At 44.7% G+C, this 17,219-nt stretch overlaps 1 protein-coding gene across 1 annotated transcript in view; it reads right to left on the bottom strand.

The window, feature by feature from the left end:
• Window positions 1–17,219, bottom strand: part of LOC309549147 (adhesion G protein-coupled receptor F5-like) — a 199,680-nt gene that overhangs the window by 50,262 nt on the left and 132,199 nt on the right. Inside the window, exons 11-12 of the mRNA XM_082249203.1 lie at window positions 13,179–13,334; window positions 11,013–11,234 (exon numbers count right to left, since the gene is read on the bottom strand). Coding sequence (XP_082105329.1) covers window positions 11,013–11,234; window positions 13,179–13,334 — 378 coding nt within the window. The remainder of the gene's footprint in view (window positions 1–11,012; window positions 11,235–13,178; window positions 13,335–17,219) is intronic.

Genomic DNA, 17,219 nt, shown 5'->3' on the forward strand with positions numbered 1-17,219 from the left:
CTCACCAAACGGTTCATCTCCAAACTTCAATCACTTGTCAATAAATTTATTTGGGGTAACAAAAAATCCAGATATGCCGCTAACATTCTTTATCGACACCAACGATCGGGGGGTTTGGGTCTCCCTCAGATTTGGCCATATTACATAAGTTGTAGGCTCTCCCAGCTTGGATACTGGCACACTCAGCCGACGAACTCTCCATGGGTTTCGTTTGAGGCACAATCTATTGCTCCATTTCATCTAGCCGGTCTGCTATGGGACCCAACAATCCCTATACGTGGAATTTCTACACGTAATTCAGTGGTTTCAGACTCCCTTAAAGTTTGGAGATCTGCAAATAAGCATAGTTCTTTAACATCCACTCCTCAATTGGGTGCTTCATTTTTGGGGGACCCCAGATTCAAGGAAGCATTTCATTCTCCTCACCAATTTACGTGGTGGTCTAAAAACAAACTGACCAAGTTATTTGACCTTTTTGATGGAGGAATCATGTACTCATTTGAGCATTTGACAGAACACAAGAATGCTCCTTCATCTGAAAAATTAAACTACGATTTAATCAAGAGTTACTTCACCTCCTATCATGCTCAGCCATCTGGAACTCCCCTCAGTTCCTTTGAGCGAATATGCCTGGAAAACCCCCTGGGGGGAGGCCACATCTCTACCTTATACTCCACCCTAAATCCGCATGATACTGAGACTAAACTAAAATACATGACGGATTGGGAATTGGAGTTGCGGGAAACCATTACGGCTAGGGATTGGCAAAACATGTGGTCGAACCTACGCGGCTCGACAAGATCACTGGGAGTTAGGGAGACAGCCGTGAAACTCTTTACTAGATGGTACTATACACCTGAAAAACTGAATAGAATTTATCCAGAGATCTCCTCGAACTGTTTTAGAGGATGCAATGATACAGGTTCGTTTAAACACATATTCTGGGACTGTCCTAAGATACAAGACACATGGTCGGAAATATTCCACGCATGCGTGAAAATTACGGGTAGAAACCTTACACTCACTCCATCACAATGTCTATTGTTTCAGGACATCCCAGACGTTTCCAAACCATTAACCCGTCTGATACATACGCTATGTGTCGCAATGTTATGGTCTATAACTAAACAATGGAAAGAACCCAATGTACCATATGCTCTGGTTAATCACAGAATAGAAGATATTAAATCTATGGAAGCATATCATCATTCTATTACAAATTCCAAAAACACATGGGATCAAAAATGGAACCCCTGGTTCATTTATAAATGCTCCATACTCATTTAATATGGGATACGATCCTTGCTTCCCTATGTGCTGGAAGGATGGTCTCTTTTGCCACACTAATGGTTGACCGGACAGGGCGTCCCCTCTTGAGGCAGACGGGAGGCCCACCATAAGTCCTACTAATCTTGTGTATATCTACACTATCCCAGATATAAAGTCGTTTTATGTTACTTTTTTTAGAAGTATTAGCTCTATCACACATGTTTTCACATGGCTTAACAGGTAAAATCCTACCTTATCTCTACCTGTCAGACTTGAATTGCCTTCTTTATGATGATGTTAACATATTCTTAACTTTACACTCTTAAGTTGGTTACTGTTTATATTTCTCATTATTATAGACATGAGATGTTCATACGGCTCTTGTAATACTGATATTTTATCATTGACAATGCATATATATTTTTGTATTCATTTACATTCAATAAACGTTTATAATCAAAAAAAAGAGAAACAAACTGATGGTACAGCCGGCTAGTCACAGAGGCATTGAGAGACTAGATCATCTCTGATCGCCTCTATGACCAGAGTGATGTAATGACATCACTTCCAGTCTAGGGTGAAAGTAAACACGTTATTGTATTTTTGTTTTTAAAGCAAAAGACCAAAAAATAGTTTTTGTTGATCTTTTTCGTGTAAAGGTAAAAGAGATGTTTTAGACCCCAGATGTCTCCATAAAGAGGACCTGTCATCCTTATTTCTATTACAAGGGATGTTTACAAAAAAAATGTAACCACTTTTTCGACCACCCGCCGCCTTTTTACTGTGGCAGGGTGGCTCTCCTGGTCTACGTCGGTCGCCCGCGGGAAGATAGGGGGCGAACGCACACCGCCGCCCCCACTCGGCAGCGGGGAAGCCGATGCACGGGTCAGGCGGCTCAGATTGCCGCCTGACACCCGCGATCGTTTCCCGCTGAGAAAGAAGAACGGTAAGCTGTTGTAAACCCAGCCGACTGTTCACATGTCTCTATGGTAATTTCACAAGCCACTCCCCTAGGCTCACATTTAACCCCTTGATCACCCATAGTGTTAACCCCTTCTCTGCCAGTGTCATTAGTACAGTAACAGTGCATATTTTTAGCACTGATTACTGTAGTAATGTCACTGGTACCCCTAAAAGTGTAAAAAATGTCAGTTAGTGGTCGCAGTCCAGTAAAGAAATTGCAGATCGCTGCCATTACTAGTAAAAAAAAAAAACAATAAAATTGACAAACCAATCAAATCAATCAATGCGCAAACCAATCAAAATACGGTTATTGCGATATTTTGTACCAAAAATATGTAGCAGAAAACAAATTGGCCTAAAATGTTAAAGAATTTTGATTTTTCAATTTTTTTTTTTTGAGAATGTCATATAGCAGACTGTGAAAAATATAGGTTTTTTTTACAAAATTTTCGCTTTTTTTTTGTTTATAGTGCAAAAAATAAAAATCTCACAGGTCAAATACCACCAAAAGAAAGCTCTACTGTATTTGTGGGAAAAAAAGGACATCAATTTTATTTGGGTACAGCATCGCACAACTGCGCAATTGTCTGTTAAAATAGTGCAGGGCCGAATCGCAAAATAGGGCCTGGTCATTAAGGGGGCAAATCCTTCCGGTCCTAAAGCGGTTAAGGGACAGTGTAAAAAAAAAAATAAAAAAATAATAGATTCGAAAAAAAATGTTTTAAAGCGCCTTATACCTCCATGCTTGCGGGCAGAAGTTAATGTAAATGTAAGATGTGCATGAATATGTAAAATTAAACACAACATATACACATAAGGTGATATTCACCATCATAATCATACTGGTAATCATACCAGTCCAAACGTAGCTTGTGTGTCTTCCTTCCAGAACATAGTCAATTTAAAGCTAGGTGGCTGCTGCTCCAGTCAACTCCACTGGGTGGCAGGAGAGAACACTGTGCAAAAGATAAACAAAACCAGGCGAACATCCATCCTAGTGTATTATAGTTTTTATTAACCACTTTAGCCCCGGAGGATTTTCCTGCTTAACGTCCAGGCCACTTTTTGCAACTTGGCACTGCGAGACTTTAACTGACAATTGCGTGGTCATGCAATGCCGTACCCAAACGAAATTTACGTCCTTTTTTCCCACAAACAGAGCTTTCTTTTGGTGGTATTTGATCACCTCTGCGCTTTTCATTTTTTGCGATATTAATAAAAAATTTTGCAAAAAAATTGACATTTTCTACTTTGACAGTTAAAAAATATCCAATATATTCAATTTTTGTCATATATTTAGGCCAAAATGTATTTAGCTACATGTCTTTGACAAAAAAATTCTCAATGAGCGTTTTTTTAACCGCTTTAAGACCGGAAGATTTTGCCCCGTTCCTGGCCAGGCTATATTTTGCGATTCGGCACTGCGTTACTTTAAATGTATGTCCTTTTTTTCCCCACAAATAGAGCTTTCTTTTGATGGTATTTGATCACCTGTGCGATTTTTAATTTTTGAAAAAAAGAGCGACAATTTAAAAAAAAGAACAATATTTTTTACATTCTGATATATAACATTCCCAAAAAAAAGTTTATAAATCAAAATTTTTTAACATTTTTGGCCAATTTGTTTTTTGCTACATATTTTTGGTAAAAAAAAATCACAATAAGCGTATTTTGATTGGTTTGTGCAAAAGTTATTGCGTTTACTAACTAGGGGAAAAATTTGTCATTTTTATTGTTTATTTTTTTTTACTAGTAATGGCGGCGATCTGCGTTTTTTTTTTTGCGGGGCTGCGACATTGCAGCGGACAGATCAGACCCCTAACTGACATTTTTGACACTTTTGGGGGTACCAGTGACATTAATACAGTAATCAGTGCTATAAATATGCACTGTTACTGTAATAATGACACTGGCAGGGAAGGGGTTAACACTGTTGGTGATCAAGGGGTTAAATGTATGTCTCATGCTTACTGACGTGTGTGGGGGGAGGGGGTTGTGTGACAGAGACAGAGATCACAGGTTCAGCTACGCTGAATCCTGTAATCTGTCACTGTCTGTCAGTGGTATATTTTGGTTTTGTGCTGCCCTAGGCAAGACTAAAATTGGGCGCCCCCCTCCTATGTAAATTTGCCCCACTCCTTCCTTTTTAACGGATGTGACTCCCTCCAAAATTTAAGGACTACAAGTCCCAGCATGAACCCCTGAGATCTCACGAGAGGGGGGGTGGGAGAGAGAGGGGGGTAGGTGAGGGAGGGAGGTGTGAGAGAGAGGGGGGATGAGAGAGAGAGGGGGGGAGAGAGAGAGAGGGGGTGAGAGAGAGAGGGGGGGATGAGAGAGAGAGAGAGGGGGGGGGTGAGAGAGAGAGATAGAGAGAGGGGGGGATGAGAGAGAGAGAGAGGGGGGTGAGAGAGAGAGATAGAGGGGGGAAGGGAAAGAGAGAGGGGGATGAGAGAGAAAGAGAGGTGGGCATGAGAGAGCGAAGGGGGATGAGAGCGAGAGAGAGAGGGGAGTGGGAGAGAGAGAGGGGAGATGAGAGAGAGAGAGAGAGAGAAGGGGGGATGAGAGAGAAAGAGGGGGGTGGGAGAGAGAGAGGGGAGATGAGAGAGAGAGCAGTGTTGCCAACCGCCCGTAGATTTACGGACAGCCCGTAAAAACAGGGCACTTTTCTCCTGCCTGTAAATGCCCGTAGCAGGAGAAAAGTGCCCGTAAATCTATGGCGGCGGCGGCACTGTCAGAACTGCGCGTGCGCGGCGCGCAGTTCCGAAGATCCCCGAGCTCTCTCGCACTCGCAGAGAGATGCAGACTCGCACTGGATGATGATCGTCGCCGGACGAGTGCCACGGCCCGCCTGCGCCCGCCCCTGCCTCCGCCCCCCGCCGTCATTTAAATTTTCCCGCCGGCCGCCAGGCGCTGCGCCAGCAGTATGGAGTGGAGTCTGTGCTCCAGCGCAGCTGTGGAGTGTGGACAAGAACTAGAACTCTAGAAGATGCCGCTGGACGGACGGATGGTGGAGTGGAGTGGACAGAGCAGACAGGCTGCGACAGCAGAGGCAGAGAGAGCACACAGAAGAGCAGGAGGACTGGTCTGGTGAGTGGGGTTCTGAGCCACCGAGGCTCAGACACTCAGTACACTGAAGTAGTAGAGAGATGAGTCAGGGGGCAGAGGACATCAGTGTCCTGCTCCTGTGCCCCCTTCACCTCTCCACAGGCAGTGTCACACAGCTTCACTCTGCAGTAATGTCACTGATATTGCTATGGAGAGGTGAAGGGGACTTAGGAGGAGGACACTGATGTGGAGAGCTAAGGTAAGGGGGACAGAGGAAGAAACTACTGTGAGGGGGTGAGGAGGGCACTTCCATTGTCCACGCAGGCTCTGACCACCCCCTGTACCATGACCGCAGTCTCTGACCACCCCCTGTGCCATGACCGCAGTCTCTGACCACCCCCTGTGCCATGACCGCAGTCTCTGACCACCCCCTGTGCCATGACCGCAGTCTCTGACCACCCCCTGTGCCATGACCGCAGTCTCTGACCACCCCCTGTGCCATGACCGCAGTCTCTGACCACCCCCTGTGCCATGACCGCAGTCTCTGACCACCCCCTGTGCCATGACCGCAGTCTCTGACCACCCCCTGTGCCATGACCGCAGTCTCTGACCACCCCCTGTGCCATGACCGCAGTCTCTGACCACCCCCTGTGCCATGACCGCAGTCTCTGACCACCCCCTGTGCCATGACCGCAGTCTCTGACCACCCCCTGTACCATCTCCGCAGTCTCTGACCACCCCCCTGTGCCATGACCGCAGTCTCTGACCACCCCCTGTGCCATGACCGCAGTCTCTGACCACCCCCTGTGCCATGACCGCAGTCTCTGACCACCCCCTGTACCATCTCCGCAGTCTCTGACCACCCCCTGTGCCATGACCGCAGTCTCTGACCACCCCCTGTACCATGTCCGCAGTCTCTGACCACCTCCTGTACCATGTCCGCAGTCTCTGACCACCCCCTGTACCATGTCCGCAGTCTCTGACCACCCCCTGTACCATGTCCGCAGTCTCTGACCACCCCCTGTACCATGTCCGCAGTCTCTGACCACCCCCTGTACCATGTCCGCAGTCTCTGACCACCCCCTGTACCATGTCCGCAGTCTCTGACCACCCCCTGTACCATGTCCGCAGTCTCTGACCACCCCCTGTACCATGCCGCAGTCTCTGACCACCCCCTTCACCATGCCCGCAGTGTCTGACCACCCCCTTCACCATGTCTGCAGTGTCTGACCACCCCCTTCACCATGTCTGCAGTGTCTGCCCACCCCCTTCACCATGTCCGCAGTGTCTGCCCACCCCCTTCACCATGTCCGCAGTGTCTGCCCACCTCCTGTACCATGTCCGCAGTGTCTGCCCACCTCCTGTACCATGTCCGCAGTGTTTGCCCACCTCCTGTACCATGTCCGCAGTGTTTGCCCACCTCCTGTACCATGTCCGCAGTGTTTGCCCACCTCCTGTACCATGTCTGCCCACCTCCTGTACCATGTCTGCCGTGTCTGCCCACCTCCTGTACCGTCTCTGACCACCTCCTGTACCATGTCTGACCAGAGTCTGCAGACTCTGATGTAAGGGGGAACTCTGTGCTGGCTGGGTTATGGTAACCCAACCTTCATGTAAATTTGAGAAATATGTTTTTTGACTTTTGTTTAACTTTAACACATTGCTAATAGCACTAGCTATATGTTTATAGTTAAAATATTGATATTTGCACGGTTTAGCACTGAAAATTGTTATTTTAGGTACTTTTTCCAGTGTCCGTAAAAAATTGGTGCTGTCCGTAAATTTTGGACGTTCTGCCAGTAAATTTCCCTCCGGGGGGTTGGCAACACTGAGAGAGAGAGAGAGAGAGAGAGAGAGAGAGAAGGGGGATGAGAGAGAGAGAGGGGGGGTGAGAGAGAGGGGGAATGAGAGAGAGGGAAGAGGGGGGGTGAGAAAGAGAGGAGGGGGGTGTGAGAGGCAGCTCTACCAACCACTGGCCAAAAATATTCTCAGGTGGAGGGGGGGGGGCTTTTTTGCTGCCCCCCTGCAAAGTGCTGCCCTAGGCCTGGGCCTTGTTGGCCTAGGCCAAAATACAGCACTGCTGTCTGTCACAGAGGAGATCCGCCCGCTTTGTTTACACAAGCGGGTGGGTTTCCTCACTTGATCACCGACGATCGGGGAAGAGCGGCGGTGATCACCTGGCCCGACTCCCGCTGTGTCTGAATCCAGAGAGGGGAGAATCTGGTGACGTAGGTCTACGTCGCCAGACCTTAACGAGCCACTTTGCCTTTCAGTACTATCAATGTGAGCAGTCGGCAAGTGGTTAAAGGAAAATTAATCAATATGAAATGCACTCTGGAAACTAAGGCCCAGCACTGGTTGCTATGACAACATGTTTCGGAGGCGTAGCCTCCCTCCTCTAGTTTCCATCCTCCACTACCATCTGCCGGAGTTTTCCAACCCCATAGTTATCGGCTTCTGCCTGGATCCTTGTGTGTTGTGCGGGATTCACGGTGGGGACAGCGCAGTCGGGCACAGGCGCACTAGGCAGAGATGCCGGAGGTGCAGCGGATCGCTCGTCCTGAGGGGAGCTTCACTTTCCAGGGGACACTGAGTGGGTACAGTGCGGGATCTGAAGAGGCCATACAGCAGGAGAGGAACCTACATAGGCCCAGTACTTGCTGTACCATGTGAGTGCATTTCATATTGATTCATTTTCCTTTAATAAAAACTATAATACACAAGGTTGGATGTGCGCCTGGTTTTGTTTATCTTATGCATATGTAAACAATTTTTGCACCACACATGTGAAGTTTTTTCGCAAACATTAGAGCAAGAACAATAATTCTAGTGCTAGACCTCTTCTGTAACTCTAAACAGGAAACCTGTAAAAATGTTTCAAGCCACGTCGCCTATGGAGATTTTGAAGTACCGTAGTTTGTCGCCATTCCACCAGTGTGCATAATTTTAAAGCGTGATATGTTATGTATCTATTTACCCGGCGTAATATCATCTTTCATATTTTACAAAAAAAATGTGGGTATATATTGTGGTTTTTTTTTATTTTTTTATTCTTTTTTATTTTTTTATTCATTAAAGTGTATTTTTTCCCATAAAATTGCATTTGAATAACTGCTGTGCAAATACCGTATGAAATAAAAAGTTGCAAAGATCGCCAGTTTATTTCCTGGGGTTTCTGCTAAAAAAAAAAAAGGTATAATGTTTGGGGATTGTAAGTAATTATACTGGTTTAACTTGTAAACAAAAAATAACAGAAAAAAAAATGGTCTTCAAGTGGATATATATCAGAGATGTATAGTAACTAAGTAGAACTACTTCACTACTGTACTTAAGTACCGAAAGGCGGTATCTGTACTTTCCTGGAGTAGAATTTTTTTCTCCTACTTCCACTTTTACTTCACTACATTTTTTCGATGATTTCAATACTTCTACTCCGATATTTTTTTTTTGTGCTGCATAGTTACTCGTTACTATTATAAAAATTACCACTGCCAGAACAGTAGATGGCAGGTTTCATGAATCTCAAAACATGTGTATTATCAGCGCATACGAAAATAAAAGCTACTGTATGCATAAATAAAAGCTGCATTTGAAATAATAAAAAACAATATAATGTTCAAACTTTTGACTTCTTTCTTTAACCACTTGCCTACTGTGCACTTAAACACCCTTCCCATCCAGGCCAATTTTCAGCTTTCAGCGCTGTCACACTTTGAATGACAATTGCGCGGTCATGCTACACTGTACCCATATGAAATTTTTATCATTTTTTTCACATAAATAGAGCTTTCTTTTGGTGGTATGTAATCATCTCTGGGTTTTTTATTTCTTACAAAAAAAAGAATAAAGACAGAAAATTTTGAAAAAAAAAAAAGTTTTTCTTATTTTCTGCGAGTAAATTTTGAAAATACATTTTTCTCCTTCACTGATGTGCGCTGATGAGGCGGCACTGATGGGCACTGATAGGCTGCACTGATGGGCGCTGATGAGGTGGCACTTATGGGCACTGATAGGCGGCACTGATGAGCACTGATTGGCGGCACTGCTGGGCACTGAGAGGTGGCACTGCTGGGCACTGAGAGGCGGCACTGACGGGCGGCACTGATGGGCACTGATAGGCGGCACTGATGGGCACTGGCGGATGGCACTGGACACTGACGGGTGGCACTGATGAGCGGCACTGATGGGCAACACCATCAGTACCCACACTCAGTGCCCATAGTGCTGCCAGTCAGTGCTCATCAGTGCCTAGATGAGCAGGCACTGATGGGCACTGACTGGCAGCACTATGGGCACTGATTGTGGGCATTGATGGGGGCACTGATGGCGGGCACTGTGGGCACTGATGGGGGGGCACTGTGTGTATGTTTTTACCTTTTAGTAATCAGGGCACTGGTGATCAGTGCCCTGATTACATCGCTGTGTGTCCCTGGCGCTGTGAGGCTCCCCCTCCTTCCTCACACTGCAGGCTCTGTGTGAGGAAGGAGCGCCGGCGATGAGAGATGATCTCATATGTTTACATATGAGATCATCGCTCATTGGACGGCCCGATCACGTGGTGAATGGCCGCTGTGATTGGCCATTCACCACGATCTGTGATCGGCCGTGTCCAAGGGACACGGCCGATACAGATTTTCCCCGCTGCGCACTCGCGGGAGCGCGCGGGGGGGGCGTGTCACTGGAGGCCATTTAAAAACGGCCTCCCGAAAATTCGAGTCCGCGCTGCAGCCCTATATAGGCTGTAGCGCGGATGGCAGCAGGTTAATAACTACATAACACAGTACTTGTACTTTTACTTTCAGTACTTGAGTAGCAATTTTTTTTTTCCAAAACTACTGGTACTTTTACTTTCAGTACTTGAGTAGCGAATTTTAAAAAAAAAAATACTTGCAATACTTAAGTACAAAAAATGTTGAATACTTTAGTAATTCTACTCAAGTCACTTTTTGATCGAGCACTTCCACTTCTACTCAAGTCTCTTTTTGATCGAGCACTTGTACTTTTACTCAAGTATGGGTTTAGAGTACTTTATACAACTCTGATAAATATACAGGAACCTGTGCTGGGCACTGCCCTTCCTCAACATCTTCCAATAGTCTTAGTTCTAGATCAGGGTTTTTCAACCCGGGTTCCTCCTGAGGTTGCTAGGGGTTCCTTGAGCAATGGGCAATTTCTGCCTCTCAGATAAGTTCCCAATGACACCATTGTTCCTTTTAGCTATCTGTCTGGGGGTAATTCTTCCCAATCATCCCAACAAGAGTAAGGAGCATTCTTCTCACTGACTGTCACACTAATGTGTCATGAGTTGTAGATTTTTTATTTTTAGAAGGGGTACCCCGAGACTATAAATTTATTTCAAGGGTTCCTCTGGTTTGAAAGGGTTGAGAAAGGCTGATTTAGATACTCCCATACTTTAGAGTGGGAACCACGTTGCCATTGCCACCATTATAGGATGTATAAAGTGCCAAACTGAAGAATGTCATTGCTTCCGATCCACCAATAAAATTCTCCTTGCATGTTCTAATATCCTTTAGTAACAGGAACTAAAAGAGCTAAGTGATTGCTAGTAAGGAATTGGAAACTATCAGAGACATAATACATAAAGCTTGTTGATACTAATACGTGGCTGTCAAATACAGTTACAATCTCTGCTTTTTGTCATGATTTTAGATGCAGAATTTAAATGTTGGCTCAATGTAATAATATTTCTGGTGTTTCCAGATCAATCTACTTACCATTCCAGTTCACTGATGTGGCATTGGATGGGATAGTCAGAACAGAATTACAGGTAGGCAGAGAAGTTGTAACGTAGCTATTAGGAATGCGGGAGTTCGCATTGTTATTATCCATAAAAAACCACGTCATATTCTGTACGTTTAGGATGCTACATTTACACATTAAACTGAGGACGTTCCATTCCGAAATACTGGATGAGCTTCCAGTGACGTTAACTTCATCTAAGCAGACAGTAAAAGAAAACAGAGGTTTACCAGTCATATATGCAGCATGTTCATTGTACTAGTCCTTGAAAGGCATTTTCAACAATGGAGCCTGTAATCAGTAAAGGATAAGTCCAGGCAAAACCGAACTAACGCTAAACCTGCTCTGTGCCACAGTCTAAAGCTAATCTATCTAACCCTGTAAAGCAAAAAATCACAGTACTTACCTTTTCTGCACCCGATCCGCTCCAGTCTACAAGGTGAAGGAGAGGACCGACAATGGCTGTGAAATGAATGGGAAGTGATGTCACCCACAGACTTACTATGGGTGCCTCTCCTGCACCGCCTCCATGCTGAAGCCACCGCTGACAGCTCAGCGTGGGACCGGACCCGTTCGGCTGCAGAATAGGTAAGTACAGTGACTTTGGCTTTACAGGGCTAGATAGATTAGGGTTAGAATGTGGCACAGAGCATGTTTAGTGATAGTTAGGTTTTGCCTGGATTTATTCTTTAAACATTTGTCCTCCTAGGCCAGAGGTGCCACTTAAGCGACTTGATAACTAGTCGCGGGCCACAATGAGCCAGGCGGGGCATGACAGGCCTGTGTCCGCTCTGCATGTGCAGAGCAGACATGGGCACAGCCATCTCTACTCTATGGGCCCTCCAGTCCAATCCACCTAGATGGAAGGGGAAGGATCCCCTTCTATTTTTTTTTTTTCTTTTTTAGCAGCTTTGATTGGAGGTAAGTGGGTGTAAACGGACACAAGTTCCCCATAGTGATAAAAGGAGGGTCCGATTGGGTTCGCCTGAAAAACGGACAGGGCGGACCGGATTGAACCGATCATGTGAAAGAGGCCTAATGATGTGCTGTGGTTTACCTGTGGCTTTCCTGTGGGTTCGCTGCACTTTGCCATAGAATTCAATTATATACTACCAAGTGTGGTGCACTTTCCCCTAGGTAATAATAGAAGTCTATAGCTCACTGCGCTGCATCCACGGACCAGTTTGAAAGCAGCCCAGAGTAACCAGTGCAGAAACTACAAGAGATTTGCCCATTGCTATGTAATTGTGACTAAAAAAACCTGACCTTTAAACACAATCTTCACTTCAGATATCGCCGGCTGCTGCTGTCCCAGGAAAAGTGCCTTTGGTACCAGCCTGTGACAGGAGCCAGAGCTATACAGGAAGCATTGACTCTGCTCTCTACTGCAGCCGCATGCTTCTTCTACTGCCAGTTCCTTTCTCATTACTGATGCTCTGGGATGGCGTGTCAGGAACCTGCGATCTGGGATTGCCAACCCACCATCCCAGAGCAGGGTGTCGTGGGCCATATCAGAGATTGGGCACCCCTGCCCTTAGGCTATGCTCATTTATTTTTAGGGCCTGTGACATTGAGCTTTAGGCTTCTGTTGATGACATCTGTTTGATATCAGTTTGAGACACTCCTTAGATCATTCAGAATTCATCAACCTGCAGTTTTCCTCCTATTGACTTGCATAGCATGATCACCTGGGGTCCGAGAACCCCCAGCCCTGTGTAAGCCCTGACTGAAACAACTCAGAGCTTGCCCGGATCTCCCTTTCCTAGCTCCAGGCAACTGATCTTAGCAGTGGGAGATTGAAGGAAAGGCCAGTGTGCGCTGCAGTGGAGGGGAAAATCAAATCAAACCTGCAGTCTTATTCTGAATTTGAAAATGTTTGCTTTTCATGCTCCAAGAACCACATTCACCACAGTCCACAGACAGCAATGCTGGTCTCTTGTGTCCCTAGGGAAGGTGTTATGAGGACACTTCTAATAGTTCGGCATGAACATACAGTATGTAGTGCTTATACTCCCATATCACCTATCTGTCCATTCAGCACCAAACATCAGTCAAATTTGTGAACAGTCTAAACAGCGGGGCCAACCCTAGACAAGATGACAATGTATGGTCAACATCACTGGTCTCTCCATGATACGTACATGAGGTGTTATAGGTTACTGCAATGTCCTGGGTTAAAGCAGCTCCATTAGATGTTGTACAGGCACACCTGAACTGAGAGGTCTGCGTTGAGGCACACGACTGAGGATCTGCCGTAATTGTGTAAGATTGGCACATTGAGGAGGATTCTGAGATCCCTATGGACATAAAATAAAGACACAGAGTTACTAAAACTCATGTAATAGTATAACGGCATCTAAAATGGATGATGTGATAAAGAAAAATAAAGACATAGCATATTGTAATGCTCAGCAAAACTGTCCTAAGTCTTGCATTAGGTCCAAGAGAAACAGATCCAATAGAATAATAATATGCCTTTACTAGACCCCAAACACAGTTATGCAATACAGAGGAATCCCAATATTCATACGTGGATGCTTATGCTAGCAAGTGAACATAGACCATAGTTTGTATATAATTCTAATACGATAACACTTAGGGTTCTATTTATTACAAAAATAAAAATGTTGTCAGGGCGAATGCCTCAAGCATCACAAATGATCACTGTAATGTGTCTAATATGGGTATTTCCTAGTAGCCATAATGCAGTATTTCCCCAATTGAGGCACTCCAGGAAAATACCACATCATGGCCACTAGGTGGAGCTGACGGACATAGGAAAAAAACACATTGGAGACATTACAGCAATTGTTTGCGAAATCTTGAGACATTCGCACAGCGAATAAATTATAACTAGAACCTTTAGATACCTAGCATTCGTCAGTTCTAGTTCATGACTTACTCAGCAAACAGGACTTGACTATAGGGCATCATTATGAACGTCATTCACCATTCCTGGAACAAGATCAGAAACCTGTTTCCTGCAATCACTTAAAGCCTAGGTGCAGCCAAAATAAAAAAAGACAAAATCCACACAAGGGACATAACTTACAGTCAGCAGGATCTGTCCCTTGTGCTGATGCACGTCTTGTAGGTGAAATCCTCCTCCGTGCAAGCCCCCCACCTTCATCACTGTAATCTTCTGGTGTGGTAGGGGTTATTAGAGCTCGACCCCCAATTCACACTTGGCTTTTTTCTGCTTGTTTTCTTACTCCTGACTACACAGAATCCCATTCTTTCTAATTGTGCCTGTTGACATTTGTACGCTCAGTCGCACTACAATCAAGCAAGTACATGAACTTTTTTTTTAGTGCATTGAAGTGTTTTTGATGCCACAGACTTCAATAAGAACACCTGTAAACATGTGACCTGTTCCTATCCTCCTATGGAACTGCTATTTTCCCCTTCCCCAGCCCAGGAAATAAACTCCTGAAGCCTGATACACATGCAAAAACACCTGAAATATGCCTGAAAAACTTCCAAATCACCAGGAGTACACTCTAATCAAGTAATAATGGAGGTTCTCCCCCACTGCCCAACGGCTGTAACTACATATGCGGCCTCACGTAAGTGGGCTTTTCGCGTATCCCCCTTTGTGCTCATCGACAGCCCTGTGTCTCATACTAACAATCGGGACCCGGGACTAACCGATGTGATAGCTTCTGATTGGCTATCGCAGTGATCAGACACTGTGAGCCTGCCCCTGTGTTTACTTGCAGGGGAGGAAGATATAAACAAACATGTGTGTATAAAAAAATACATAAAATAAAATATAAAGAAGAAAAAAGAAATAAAAAATAACTCAAACGAGATTTGCCAGGGTTAGTAAACACTGCCATAACCTGAAAGTCGCACGACTTATGGTGTGACTTTTCCAGGCGACTTCCTGGCAATTTGCAGGCAATTTGAGTACTACTTGATGCGACTTTGAAGCAACTTTTCAGGGAATGCCTGGCTAATCTTCCTGTAATGTAATATTGGATCCAAAGCACATATATATAAATATATATATAAATATACACATAATATATATACGTAATATATATTGATAAGAGGATCCGACTTGGAGGCGGCTTCCATAGTCTATGGGCAAACGTTGGATAGAAGTCGCCTAGAAGTAGTACAGGAACCTTTTTCTAAAAAGTCGGAGCGACTTCAGTACTGCTAATTAAGACAGCTCTCATTGTCATGTGACTTGGGGCCTCACAAGTCGGATCCCAAGTGAACTGAGCCTTAGGATCAAAGCCAGGGTCAAAGGTCATGGTCAGTATATTTTGGGTAGAGATAAAAAAAAAAACATTTTCAAATTAGTGAATCGGTAAGTCAGTGTCAGTTAGTCCCGGTTCACATTTGTGCGATGCGGGAAAGCTGCGAATATACAGCGTGATCCACACTGCCATATGCGATATGCAGGGGGGTGTCAATTAAAAGTTAACGAGACCCCCAGTTGCGATCGCTTATCGCAGTGCGATCTGCAAGTTCGCACAGAATCGGATCGCAGTAGTGTAAACCACTATGCGATCCGATTCTGCTGCGGATAAAAAAAAGGGTCCTGTGCGTGTTTAGTGCGGATGCGGTGCGAATTCAGCCGTACAAAGTGTATGGCTGAAATTTGCACCGCACATCAGATCGCATGTAATTTAGGAGCAGTGCGCTCCAAATTACATGCGATCTCCGTGATCGCACTAATGTGAACCGGGGCTTAGTGTCTTTGTGTTTTTGGCAGGATAAAAAGAAATGCAAAATCTGCAGCTTTGTTTCTGGGCCATACTACAGGTACAAACAATAACTAACATTCACATACGTGGTATCGCTGTGATCGCCAGAAGCAGGAGAATGTATTTTGGGTTGTTCTTTGGTGGTAAATTATAGTAATAGCAAGAAATATACAGGTAAATACAAAAAAAAAAATTATTTTACTATTTTGGGCCAGTTTTCTTTTTATAATAAAAGAAATATCCGGAGATATCCGTAACCATTTACCACCACAATAAAGTCCAATTTGTAATGAAAAAAAACAAGGTATAATCCACCTGGATATTTTAAGTAGTTGCGATGATATGTACAGTTTTACTAACATACGTCAAAGTTGCAACATTCTGCTTAGGCATTAACATTTGTTTTACCCTTAGTCACTAAGGGGTTAAGAAGGCTCTAAGTGAGAGAACCCAACTATGTCCACCCTTAAGCCCCATACACACGCACAGATTGTTGGCCAACCGATCGGCCGTCTTTTGTCCAGTGTTGTTTGTTGGTTGAAATGTGCTCTAGACTTGCACTGGACTTTTGTTGGCCAACAAAAACCAACTTCAGAAGTGATGTCATGTGATGGTTAACTTTCCCTGTGTTTTTTCTTCTCTGAGCATGCCCAGTCTTGCTCATCTGATTTTTGTCTGCCTAAATCTGTACTGACTGAGGAACAATCGGCCGTTCTTTGTTGGCCAACAAAAATTTTATAGCATGCACACCAGATTTTTTTCGGCCGAAAATTCGTAGTTGGTTGTCGGAAGCATCATACTAACAAGCCTACAATCGGCAGATCGGACATTGGCCGACAATTTACGGCCAACAATCTGTGTGTGTGTACGGGGCTTAATTGCCCAGCTACTCCATCCATGGAAGCTGTACAACTGCTTCTATGAATACAACATGATCAATGAATGGAGGGGACCTTTCAATCATCCATCCGTTCTCCATTCTTAGATCCTGTTTCACTGGGGCCAAAAGCTCTTCAAACTAGAAACTTGTAGCTCAAAAGAAGCTTGTGTACTATTTTAAGCTACAAGTTACAAGCTTCAAGCGACACTAAGCTCAGGTGTGAACAGGCACAAATGAAAACCATGGATGTTGAGCAATTTGGAGCTTTGCATCCACTCATGGAGAAGCTAGGGCTGTTATTAGATCAGAAGACACCTTACAGGTAAACAATAATAACTGGGATCAATTTTATTTTAGGTTTATACTTTTAAGCCCATCCCTGGACATACCAGCCCTCATCCCTTCCAGTTTGACCCTCCTCAATTAGAGTACCCTTGTAGCCTTTAAAAAAATATTGGTGATCACACAGTACTTCCTCGCCCTTTGATGTTGGGCTTGGGCTGATTCTAATGTTGCAGAAATGGATGCAACAAGATTACATTTTGCCTCCATCTGCAGCACTTTCCTGTGATCCCTGGTTGGAG

The sequence above is a fragment of the Pelophylax lessonae genome (assembly GCF_965119305.1).
Source record: "Pelophylax lessonae genome assembly, chromosome: 3".
NCBI classification, from domain to species: Eukaryota; Metazoa; Chordata; class Amphibia; order Anura; family Ranidae; genus Pelophylax; species Pelophylax lessonae.